The sequence below is a fragment of the Moschus berezovskii genome, chromosome 8 (genome assembly GCF_049115385.1).
Source record: "Moschus berezovskii isolate FMDL1 chromosome 8, NW_MosBer_1.0, whole genome shotgun sequence".
Classification (NCBI taxonomy): domain Eukaryota; kingdom Metazoa; phylum Chordata; class Mammalia; order Artiodactyla; family Moschidae; genus Moschus; species Moschus berezovskii.
In genome coordinates this window covers 77807603-77820311 of record NC_142467.1, presented here as the reverse complement: position 1 = coordinate 77820311, position 12709 = coordinate 77807603, and the positions used below count along the sequence as shown (strand labels likewise).

The following is a 12709-nucleotide window of genomic DNA, read 5'->3' as shown; positions in this document are numbered from 1 at the left end:
GTTTCTGTTTGACATGAGATCTGTTCTTGATTTGGAATGCAAGTTAGTAGAAGTATTGCTTCATGAATGAAAAGACCATGGTGGTGACTTATGACTCTTCTTCCAGTGAAGATAATTAAGGCAAGATTTTTTGAGATACTTTGATCTACTATGGATGGTAAAAAATTTACCTGAGTCTTATTTTTCAAATTCTCATATTGAAAATAAGATTGATTAAATTCTTTCTTAATATCACTTTAAAAGAATGCAGCTTTAGCAAATCTATATAATTAAGTGTGATTATGTTCAAATTTTATGTTATTGTTATAGAATTTTGTTTTAAACATACTACAGATTTTCTTTTTTCTTTTGTCCTTTAGCCGGCCTCAGAAAGTGTGTTTGTGTCCATTTCTACCATCGCATCCTCTACACATCTCTACCTACTTGTATATAATTCAGCATCCAGCAGAGGTGAGTAAGGTATTGTGAAATACACAATGTTAGGTAGGATATTAGTACACAAGAGGATGCATGCAGGTGAACATACTCATCCCTTTCAGCTTTTCAGCATTTTAAAAAATAAATTGATATGCTTTATAGACAGATAAAATGTATTTCATAAAATGGTGTTATTTCATAAAAACTGTGTTACTGAATGGTAGGAATTTAGAATTCCAGTGATTTTATATGGAGAAAAAAATGAAATTTTGTGAGTTGAGTCAAGAAATTATTGCTTTTTAAATTTTGATCTTAGCTTTTGTTCTTTGATGTCTTTCCTTGTTAAGATAGAAGTTACTCTCAGCACTTTAGTGTTATAAAATGAAAGTGTAAGTTTTTTACTTCTTTAAGTGAATAGAACAAATGTGTATATTTAACATGTATCTATGAAATAAAAATATATAAAATATGTATATATGTTGTATGTAAAAAGTTTTTAGTTAATGGTTTCTTATATCGGGGAGGATTATGCATGTGGTAGTGTGTATGTGTGTTAGTAACTCAAATGCAGTAATGAAGAGAAGAGGGAAGGATATCATAGGTAATCAGAAATTGACATCAGTACCAAAATCTTTTATGTGTGATACAGGTACAAAAATGAGTTTAGTGTAAACTGAAGTTAAAACTCTTCCAGGCTTTGAAGGAGGAATAATTTTTTCTTGTATTTCTGAAGTATTAATATACAGCACTTGAAGATTTTAACAAAGACATTAAAGGATATTAATCTATCACTTTCCTTTTCCAAATGATAAAATAATTACTTCTATTGTGAATTGTTAGGTGTTTCATTTGCTGGGCAACCTTTTTTTCCCCTCCTTCAGTGTTAACAGCGGAGAAGGCAGTGGCAACCCACTCCAGTACTCTTGCCTGGAAAATCCCATGGATGGAGGAGCCTGGTAGGCTGCATGATTGAGCGAGTTCACTTTCACTTTCCACTTTCATGCATTGGAGAAGGAAATGGAAACCCACTCCAGTGTTCTTGCCTGGAGAATCCCAGGGACGACGTAGCCTGGTGGGTTGCCGTCTATGGGGTTGCACAGAGTCGGACACGACTGAAGCGACTTAGCAGCAGCAGCAGCAGCAGCAGTGTTAACAGCATGCTTTTGTCAGGATTATGACACTTTTATCACTAGCATTATATTACTACATTTAAACTTACTACCCAGTGTAGCTCAAATTTACATAAAATGATAGTTTATTGGCCATAACAGTTTTGACTAAAGCTTGACTTTTGATGACAAGTGTTGTTTTCATTTGATAATGCACATTGTATGGGGCATTTCAATTGTTACTTGGTTCCAGACATAAGATGGATTTTAAACTGGAGGTTTTTCATTGATTTGTGGCAATTTTAATGTTTTCATATCTTATTCCTTGTTTTCTTCATTCTTGCCTTCCCCCGCTTCCTTTTCTTCTTCCCTCTCTCTATTCACTTCCTTCCTTCTTTCATGGTTAAATCCATAGTTTAGATGATCCATCCATAATTGTATGTGCTGCAAATGTGTTTCACATATGTACAAGTCCATCTGTATTGCTTTTCTTTATCACCCAAGGAACTTTACGATCTTAATCTAACTCAGTCATACTGGGCTGCCTTGTGCTTAATCTCAGCATACAGTTTTCAGTCACAGAACAGGTCAGTTTGATGACTTCCCCAACTGATTGAAAACCTGTTGTATAGGCTATAGGAAGGGGCTTTGAGGAAAGAAGACTTGATGGAATGGATGAAATAGTATTTATTATGGTGGAGCATTTCAAAGAGTATGGACATGTATATAGAAAATTACTTAAGGATAGAAAGAGAAGAGTTACCTCAAAAATAATAAAAATAACTTTACAGAAAAGAAATGTTATATTAAATAGCGTGGCTTTTTGTGAACAATATATATATACATATAGCCATTAATGATGTAAATACTGTATATTGATTTCACTAAAAATACTAGAAGATGGAAGGGTAAGGAGTGATGTAAGAAAGCTAAATCTTCATTTATTATGAGAGGCTATAGTTATAGAATGAGTAAGGCTCAGGAGTTTAAATTCTTCACGCTCTGTGAACTCTGTAACCCTGGGAAAGAGAACCTCTCTGTGCCTCAGTTTTGTCATTAATGAAATGGATGTAATAAAAATATACTGTGTTACTGGTTTATGGTGAATGGTTTGGTGTTTAGTCACTCAGTCGTGTCTCTTTGCAACCACATGGACTGCAGCCCTCCAGGCTCCACTGTCCATAGGGATTCTATAGGCAAGAATACTGGAATGGGAAGCCTTTCCCTTCTCCAGGGGATCTTCCCAACCCAGGGATTGAACCCAGGTCTCCTGCATTGCAGGTGGATTCTTTACCAGCTGAGGGTGTGAGGGAAGTAAGAGGATAGAGGGAAGGTATGAGGAAGGAGTCTTATGGTGAATAGTAAATGAATAATACATAAAATGCACTTAGAATTACATACATTACAATTACCTAATATGATGGTAATAATTGATAGTTTGTATGTAATATCTAAAATTAATAAGAAATAGCAAGGCATGTATAGAAATATGGACATAACTACTGGAAGAAATAGCTGGAAAAGTTAAAGCAATTGCCTCTGGGAAGTAGTATTGGGGATTGTATCTGGGAACATTTTAAATCTTTTGGCATTGTTTGACTTTTATACATGTGTTACTTTGACAAAAGTTTGGAAGGTAATTTAATTATGTATCAGAGTCTCAAAAGTGATGGTAAGGAGGGAAGAAAACAGTGTGAGACACTGGAAAATGTCCTGAAAGTCCCCTCTCATCTGCCTCCTGCTAGTCCCATTCACCATAGGAGCTGCTCCAAATTTCTGTTTTCAGGCTTCTTTAGAGCTCGATTGCTGCATGTTCTTTTTAGTTAAAATCCCAGCAAATTCTGACTCTCCTATTTCTTTTTGAATTTTTTATTAGGTAGATCAGTGTAACTACTCTCAGCTTGTTTAAATTTACCTTTTACATATTCAGAGGTTAAAGAAGTAAACACAGAATGTTCCTGAGAGAGTAACTGTGTGTGTGCTTGTTGAATACCATTACTACAATACTGTTTGTTTCTGTGCAAAAATAAATAATGTAATTATAAATTTATTTTTAATTACTTTAATAAATTCATGTATAATTTTGTTTTATGTATTAATTTGCTAAATAACTGACATTCCTAAAGGAAGGTAAGTAATATTTGATAATCCTTTAGTACATTGTTACTTTTTAACAGACACAAAAGTAGTCAAATTATTCACTGTGAGGATTTATATACACACAGGATTAAGTAAATTGGTAAAGATAACATTGGATTCTATGTATGTGCATGCTCAGTTGCTTTAATCGTGTCTGACTCTTTTGCGATCCCAGGGACTGTAGCTTGCCAGTCCATGGGATTTTCTAGGGCTCTGTCACCTATTTGATTAAGCATGACATTTGCAGTGAAAAAGAGCCAGGGAGTTAGTGAGCACTATAGGCCAGAATAACCAAGATAAGTATGAGGCAAAGATAGAATAGCTAATCACCTGACTCTACTAGGCTTACAAATGGAATTCTTGTGACAACCAGAAAGGTGGTTTTTTTGTCTTGGAAGTTAGGACATTGGGAGAAAAAACCAATGATTTATGGTGAACATTAACTGTGATGATAGTTAATGCAATTTACAGAAATTGTCACCAACTTTTTCCACATGAAGATTATATTTTATTTCTCTTTCCATACTTTATTCTTTGGATGGAAGGAAATAAATGCAGCCCACACTCAAGTAGGAAGGAGAGATTAAACATCACCTCCTGGAGTGGGGAGAGATTATGTTTATTACTTGGAATGCTTCTATGAGGAGGATTTGTCTCTTCTCTCCTATTTATTTAATATTTATTTATATTAGTCTGGACTCTTGCTCAGAATTCTCCAAGCCAGGCTTCAGCAATGCATGAACCATGAACTTCCATATGTTCAAGCTGGTTTTAGAAAAGGCAGAGGAACCAGAGATCTAATTGCCAACATCTGCTGGATCATCCAAAAAGCAAGAGAGTTCCAGAAAAACATCTATTTCTGCTTTATTGACTATGCCAAAGCCTTTGACTGTGTGGATCACAATAAACTGTGGAAAATTCTGAAAGAGATGGGAATACCGGACCACCTGACCTGCCTCGTGAGAAACCTGTACGCAGGTCAGGAAGCAATAGTTAGAACTGGACATAGAACAACAGACTGGTTCCAAATAGGAAAAGGAGTATGTCAAGGCTGTATATTGTCACCCTGCTTATTTAACTTATATGCAGAGTACATCATGAGGAATGCTGGGCTGGAAGAAGCACAAGCTGGAATCAAGATTGCTGGGAGAAATATCAATAACTTCAAATATGCAGATGACACCACCCTTGTGGCAGAAAGTGAAGATGAACTAAGGAGCCTCTTGATGAACGTGAAAGAGGAGAGTGAAAAAGTTGGCTTAAAGCTCAACATTCAGGAAACAAAGAGCATGGCATCTGGTCCCATCACTTCATGGGAAATAGATGGAGAAACAGTGGAATCAGTGTCAGACTTTATTTTTTTGGGCTCCAAAATCACTGCGGATGCTGATTGCAGCCGTGAAATTAAAAGACACTTACTCCTTGGAAGGAAAGTTATGACCAACCTAGATAGCATATTAGAAAGCAGAGACATTACTTTGCCAACAAAGGTCCGTCTGGTCAAAGCTATGGTTTTTCCAGTGGTCATGTATGGATGTGAGAGTTGGACTGTGAAGAAAGCTGATCTTTGAAGAATTGATGCTTTTGAACTGTGGTACTGGAGAAGACTCTTGAGAGTCCCTTGGACTGCAAGAAGGTCCAACCAGTCCATCCTAAAGAAAATCAGTCCTGAATATTCATTGGAAGGACTGATGCTGAAGCTGAAACTCCAGTACTTTGGCCACCTCATGCGACGAGTTGACTCACTGGAAAAGACTCTGATGCTGGGAGGGATTGGGGGCAGGAGGAGAAGAGGACAACAGAGGATGAGATGGCTGGATGGCATCACCGACTCGATGAACATGAGTTTGGGTGAACTCTTAGAGTTGGCGATGGACAGGGAGGCCTGGTGTGCTGCGATTCGTGGGGTCGCAAAGAGTTGGACACGACTGAGCGGCTGAACTGACTGACTGACTGGACTCTATTTTATATTTTGGGTTATAATCCAAATACTGTGTTTATTATTTTATATCTCAAGTTGTTCCATTGGGTGCTTTTAAGATTGGCTTCTGTTTTTCTTCATTGTTCCAAAACAATATGCCCAATTCTTTTGTTTTTTGAACACGTTTGCTTTTGAGGCATCAATATCTAGATAATTAGCTTCAAGTTGACATACTACAAAATGTAGTAGAGAAAAAAAGTTTTTTGAGTTGAACTGAATCAAACTTTGTGATTCAATTTAAAAACATTTACATTTTTTATAATCTTAACTATTATTTAGATTAATGTTATCTTTTTTGATCAGTAAACATGTAAACACACCCAAATAGAATAAAAATATACAATTATGTTTAGTACTGATAAGTTGGAGAAACTCTAGCTCTCTTTTATTAAATTGTGGTCTGTAGTAAACAACTTGTGAAAGTTGTATATAATGTTGTGAATCAAATGTTTATCAGAAAAATTTTAAAGTGGAGAATTCCCTGACAGTTCAGTGGTTAGGACTCGGCACTTTCACTGCTGAGGGCCTGTGTTCAATGATCTCTGGGTGGGGAACTAAGATGCGGCATGCTGTACAGTGTGGCCAAAAGAAAATGTCTTAAAAATGTGTTTATCTAAGTAAAATTTGCATTTTAATTAATTTTTTAATTACAGGAAAACAAGGTGTTGCGGACAGTTCCTCTTCTAGCAGCATGTCTCCCCAAAGATAAGTGTAAAATCAAGATTGGTCGTCGCTTCAGTGAGGAAAGGTAAGTTAATTTTTAGGGCAATTTAATCAAATTCTTTTTTACTTTAAAAATGATTTCCTTCAGGTTATCTATCAGACCTGGAACATAGTACACTGGAAGTGGTTAAAAAGTAGAATTTCTGCCTTCTCCCTCAAAAGACATGAATATTTACTGTTTATTTCATTTTTGTTAATAAGATGGTTTATTTCAAGATGTTAGTACTTGTATTACATTCAGTTCCTATTTTTCTTTCCTTTTTCTTTTAATTATATATGATATCCATTTATATAAAGACATATATTCCATTTCTAGTCCATTAAGACTTTCCTAAGGTACAGTGACGGGAACTATGTTTAGTATTCTAGTTATAGGCACGTCATATTTTAAAAAAATGATAGAATGCCTTCTCCTGTTGTAAAATATTTTTTTGATGAGGTCCAGAAGGAAATGGCAATCCACTCCTGTACTCTTGCCTGGAAAATCCCATGGGCCAAGGAGCTGGTAGACTACAGTCCATGGGGTCGCAGAGTCGGACACAACTGAGCGACTTCACTTCACTTCACTTCAGTATGTTTGTTGTTGATATCTTCACAGACAATTCTACAGTACTCTTGGATCTTATTTTGTTCTGTATTATAGAACCCACTGATATAAATATATATTATTTAAATTTTTCTACAAGCTGTTTCTTACCTTTGAAGCATATTTATTGCTTTTCTGCCTATTCACAGTCTTCACAATTACTTTTATCCTATCTATATAAATATATTTTAGATGAAAAATTTAATTTTTCTTGAAAATATGGAGATTTCTTTTTCAGTTCACTTATGAAAATGCTAAGTATTTTGCTTTTAAATGCTTGCCAGCACCAAGCCTAATGGACCAAACCTTTTTCTTCCTTTATTATTTTAGCTTTGTATTATGAAAATAACATCATATTAGAAGTTTATAAAATAACTTTTTTCCTTTTTCTGAAATTATTGTTTAGGCATTCTTTTTATATATATATATATATTTTTTTTTTTGCATTTTGCATTGCCTTGCCCTGCAGAAGTGAGCTTTGGTCTGGGCTTGGTGCTGCTGTTTGCATTTTGCTGCTTTGTTGGGAATGGAAGCACAATCCAGGGCTCTTCCCAGGGGGAGCAGCCAAATAATTTACACTGTGACACTTCTTTCACACACAGAGGCTCTTTATAATGATAGCTTCTCTAGAATTCTTGGATAGATGTGGATATATAATCTGTCAACTTGGACCTTGTTTTTTTATTGCAAAAATGGTGAGTGTCTGTGGTGGTAGAAGTGGAAACTATCTAAGTCATCCCTGACATTTGGCTATCTAGTTCATTTCAGTCACTCAGTCGTGTCCGACTCTTAGCGACCCCATGAACCACAGCACGTCAGGCCTCCCTGTCCATCACCAACTCCCGGAGTTTACTCAAACTCATGTCCATTGAGTCGGTGATGCCATCCAGCCATCTCATTCTCTGTCATCCCCGTCTCCTCCTACCCTCAATCGCTCCCAGCATCAGAGTCTTTTCCAGTGATTCAACTCGTTGCATGAGGTGGCCAAAGTATTGGAGTTTCAGCTTTAGCATCAGTCCTTCCAATGAACACCCAGGATTGATGTCCTTTAGAATGGACTGGATGGATCTCCTTGCAGTCCAAGGGACTCTCAAGAGTCTTCTCCAGCACCACAGTTCAAAAGCATCAATTCTTCAGCGATCAGCTTTCTTCACAGTCCAACTCTCACATCCATACATGACCACGGGAAAAACCATAGCCTTGAGTATACGGACCTTGGTTGGCAAAGTAACGTCTCTGCTTTCTAATATGCTATCTAGGCTGGTCATAACATTCCTTCCAAGGAGTAAGTGCCTTTTAATTTCATGGCTGGAATCAGCATCCACAGTGATTTTGGAGCCCCAAAAAATAAAGTCTGACACGGTTTCCACTGTTTCCACATCTATTTCCCAAGAAGTGATGGGACCAGATGCCATGATCTTCGTTTTCTGAATATTGAGCTTCAAGCCAACCTTTTCACTCTCCTCTTTCACTTTCATCAAAAGGTCTACAAGATGTTTTTGGAACTAACACCCAAAAAAGATGTCCTTTTCATTATAGGGGACTGGAATGCAAAAGTAGGAAGTCAAGAAACACCTGGAGTAGCAGGCAAATTTGGCCTTGGAGCATGGAATGAAGCAGGGCAAAAGCTAATAGAGTTTTTCCAAGAGAACGCACTGGTCATAGCAAACACCCTCTTCCAACAACACAAGAGAAGACTCTACACATGGACATCACCAGATGGTCAACACCGACATCAGACTGATTATATTCTTTGCAGCCAAAGATGGAGAAGCTCTATACAGTTAGCAAAAACAAGACCAGGAGCTGACTGTGGCTCAGATCATGAACTCCTTATCGCCAAATTCAGACTTCAATTGAAGAAAGTAGGGAAAACCACTAGACCATTCAGGTATGACCTAAATCAAATCCCTTATGATTATACAGTGGAAGTGAGACATAGATTTAAGGGTCTAGATCTGATAGATAGAGTGCCTGATGAACTCTGGACAGAGGTTCGTGACATTGTACAGGAGACAGGGATCAAGACCATCCCCATGGAAAAGAAATGCAAAAAAGCAAAATGGCTGTCTAAGGAGGCCTTACAAATAGCTGTGAAAAGAAGAGAAGCGAAAAGTAAAGGAGAAAAGGAAAGAGATAAGCATCTGAATGCAGAGTTCCAAAGAATAGCAAGGAGAGATAAGAAAGCCTTCCTCAGCGATCAATGCAAAGAAATAGAGGAAAACAACAGAATCGGCAAAAAAATATGGCAGAAAGTGAAGAGGAACTCAAAGTCCTCTTGGTTATCTAACCCTTCCACAAATGTGCTTGGCGATGAGAAACTTGATACTTTTCTAAATAGTCTAGCTCATTTTGAGCCTATGTTATTCAGTTTTTTTTGAGGGTGCCTGACATAGTGCTTATCCAGCGAATTATTTTTCATTCTTGTATTTTTAACTAAAGCTGATTAAGAATATTGTTTTAATATGTCTAGTAATTAAATGATTGATTTAGTTTTCTGTTATAGAGTTTGTGATATTACCATTCGGGGATAAGAGGAGTATTACTTTTGGTATCCTTTGTAAATAGAATTTAAAAGTACTTATTAGTTTTTAGCCATTAGTATATAAGAAAAGAGCTGGGCTTTATATATTAGCCCTGTATACTATGATTGTCTCAGTTTACTTGTTAGTCATAGAAATTGTTTTGTAGATTCTCTAGAACTTTATATGTAAGTAGCATTTTCTGTCATTTATATGTTTTCCTTTCTGTTGCTTATGGCTTTTATTTCTTTTTCTTGCCTTATTGCAGTAACTGGGACTTTCAATATGTACAATGTGTATTATGAGTGGCAAAAGCCCCTATTTTTACCCCGATCCTAATCTTGAGGTACATTGTTAAAGCTGATATTAACTGTATATTTTTGTAGATGCCATTTATTAGTTCAGAGATGATACCATGTATTATCTTTAATTGATTCTTTAACTTGTCTCTTTCTCCCTGAAGTTTGTTTCATTGCTTGCAGACAGGCTGTCTTATTCATTATTATATCTCTTGTGCTAAAATGCTTTAACATGCATTTTTGGATAAGTTCAACAAGAATAAGCTTTATAAGCTTCCGTTGTCCTGACAGACTAATAAAGACTTTTTATTTTAAACTTTTAGAGATCCTGAACTTTCAACTATTTGTCGGAAGTCTGATACATTAATATTATATCCAGGGGCTGAAGCTGCTAATTTGGAAGAATTTATATTAGATTCTCCTGTTTATCCTTCCACAATAATCATCATCGATGGCACATGGAGCCAGGCTAAGGACATTTTCTACAAGAATTCCTTGTTCCGACTGCCCAAACAGGTACACTAGTATTTTGACCTAGAGAAAATACAAATGTATAGTTCTATGTGTAGTATGTATTTTCTGAGAGGACACGTGTATATTGTTATATATGAATTTGATGGTATTTATATATAAACATGTCTGTAAATAGGTATGAATATGCTCTTGTGTATGTTTTATATATATGTAGAACATTTCAGATTTGTCCTTATTTCTTAATTCCTACCATCAAATTTTGCCATAGTTTAGGTATTTAGATGTATTAAAAGTCTCTGAAACATTTAATCAGGACAGTCTAAGGACTATTTAATATGTATTAATGTTTTTGTTAAGAAATGTTATGTTTAAATATTTTTGGGATACTAAATTGAGTTTTTCTTATTGGAAATGACTGAGTTTTTATGAAGGGCTTTTTTGGTCATTCATGATTATAAGCATATAGTCATTATAATCATATAATGAAATCAAAGTTGAGTTGTTGATGTAATTTATGATGATAAATTTCCTAACTGTTGAACTGTTCTTGTGTTACTTGAATGAACACTTACAGTATTCTTTTGATATATTGCCAAAGTTTATATTTTAGTTAATGGCATTAAATTATAATTTATATATTTTTTGTACTTTTATTACAATAGTTGAGAACTAATATAATGTTCACTTCACCAAGTAGAAATTTTAGTATTTTTCTATGGCTTAGAATAGTTTAAAAGTTTTGCTTTTTAAAAGTTACATGGAACTCACTGGTAAAACCACCTGATCCTGGTCACTTTAAAATAACTTGAAATACTTCTTTCAAACTCTTTTATCAAAATTATTTAAGCTTTCTACTTGTATTCAGTTTGGTTTTTAATAGCTTATCTTTTTAAGGGAACTGTTCCTTTCTCCTGGGTTAACAAATTGGTTGTCTATACCTATATATTCTTAAGTACTTGAATTTCTTCTGAATGTTTACTTTTTTGTAATCTCTCTCTCTCTCTCACACACTCACACTTTTTCCCATGAACATACTCGAAAAGGGTTTCCCTGTTTATTGAGCTTTCAGAAGTATTAAGCTTTAGATTGCTTTTTTGCATTTCTTTTCCATGGGGATGGTCTTGGTCCCTGTCTCCTGTACAGTGTCACGAACCTTTATCCAGAGTTCATCAGGCACTCTATCTATCAGATCTAGACCCTTAAATCTATGTCTCACTTCCACTGTATAATCATAAGGGATTTGATTTAGGTCATACCTGAATGGTCTAGTGGTTTTCCCTACTTTCTTCAATTGAAGTCTGAATTTGGCGATAAGGAGTTCATGATCTGAGCCACAGTCAGCTCCTGGTCTTGTTTTTGCTAACTGTATAGAGCTTCTCCATCTTTGGCTGCAAAGAATATAATCAGTCTGATGTCGGTGTTGACCATCTGGTGATGTCCATGTGTAGAGTCTTCTCTTGTGTTGTTGGAAGAGGGTGTTTGCTATGATCAGTGCGTTCTCTTGGAAAAACTCTATTAGCCTTTGCCCTGCTTCATTCCATGCTCCAAGGCCAAATTTGCCTGTTACTCCAGGTGTTTCTTGACTTCCTACTTTTGCTTTCCAGTCGCCTATAATGCAAAGGACATTTTTTTTGGGTGTTAGTTCTAAAAGGTCTTGTAGGTCTTCATAGAACCGTTCAACTTCGGCTTCTTCAGTGTTACTGGTTGGAGCGTAGGCCTGGATTACTGTAATATTGAATGGTTTGCATTGGAAACAAACAGAAATCATTCTGTTGTTTTTAAGATTGCATCCAAGTACCGCATTTCGGACTCTTTTGTTGACCATGATGGCTACTCCATTTCTTCTAAGGGATTCCTGCCCACAGTAGTAGATACCATGGTCATCTGAGTTAAATTCACCCATTCCAGTCCATTTTAGTTCACTGATTCCTAGAATGTCTACGTTCACTCTTGCCATCTCCTGTTTGACCACTTCCAATTTGCCTTGATTCATGGATCTAACATTCCAGGTTCCTGTGCAATATTGCTCTTTACAGCATTGGACCTTGCTTCTATCACCAGTCACATCCACAACTGGGTAATGCAAAAAAGAAAAATGGCTGTCTGAGGAGGCCTTACAAATAAGTGTGAAAAGAAGAGAAGCGAAAAACAAAGGAGAAAAGGAAAGATATAAGCATCTGAATGCAGAGTTCCAAAGAATAGCAAGGAGAGATAAGAAAGCCTTCCTCAGCGATCAATGCAAAGAAATAGAGGAAAACAACAGAATAGGCAAAACAAGAGATCTTTTCAAGAAAATTAGAGATTCCAAGGGAATATTTCATGCAAAGATGGGCTCAATAAAGGACAGAAATGGTATGGACCTAACAGAAGCAGAAGATATTAAGAAGAGGTGCAAGAATACACAGAAGAACTGTACAAAAAAGATCTTCACGACCAAGATAATCACGATAACGTGATCA

At 36.1% G+C, this 12709-nt stretch overlaps 1 protein-coding gene across 2 annotated transcripts in view; it reads left to right on the top strand.

Moving 5' to 3' along the window:
- The window catches only part of DTWD2 (DTW motif tRNA-uridine aminocarboxypropyltransferase 2), an 87492-nt gene that overhangs the window by 36548 nt on the left and 38235 nt on the right, over positions 1-12709 (top strand). For both annotated transcript variants that reach the window (XM_088838785.1, XM_055429955.2), the window contains exons 2-4: positions 360-450; positions 6300-6394; positions 10100-10292. In XM_088838785.1, the coding sequence (XP_088694911.1) occupies positions 360-450; positions 6300-6394; positions 10100-10292 (379 nt within the window). The remainder of the gene's footprint in view (positions 1-359; positions 451-6299; positions 6395-10099; positions 10293-12709) is intronic.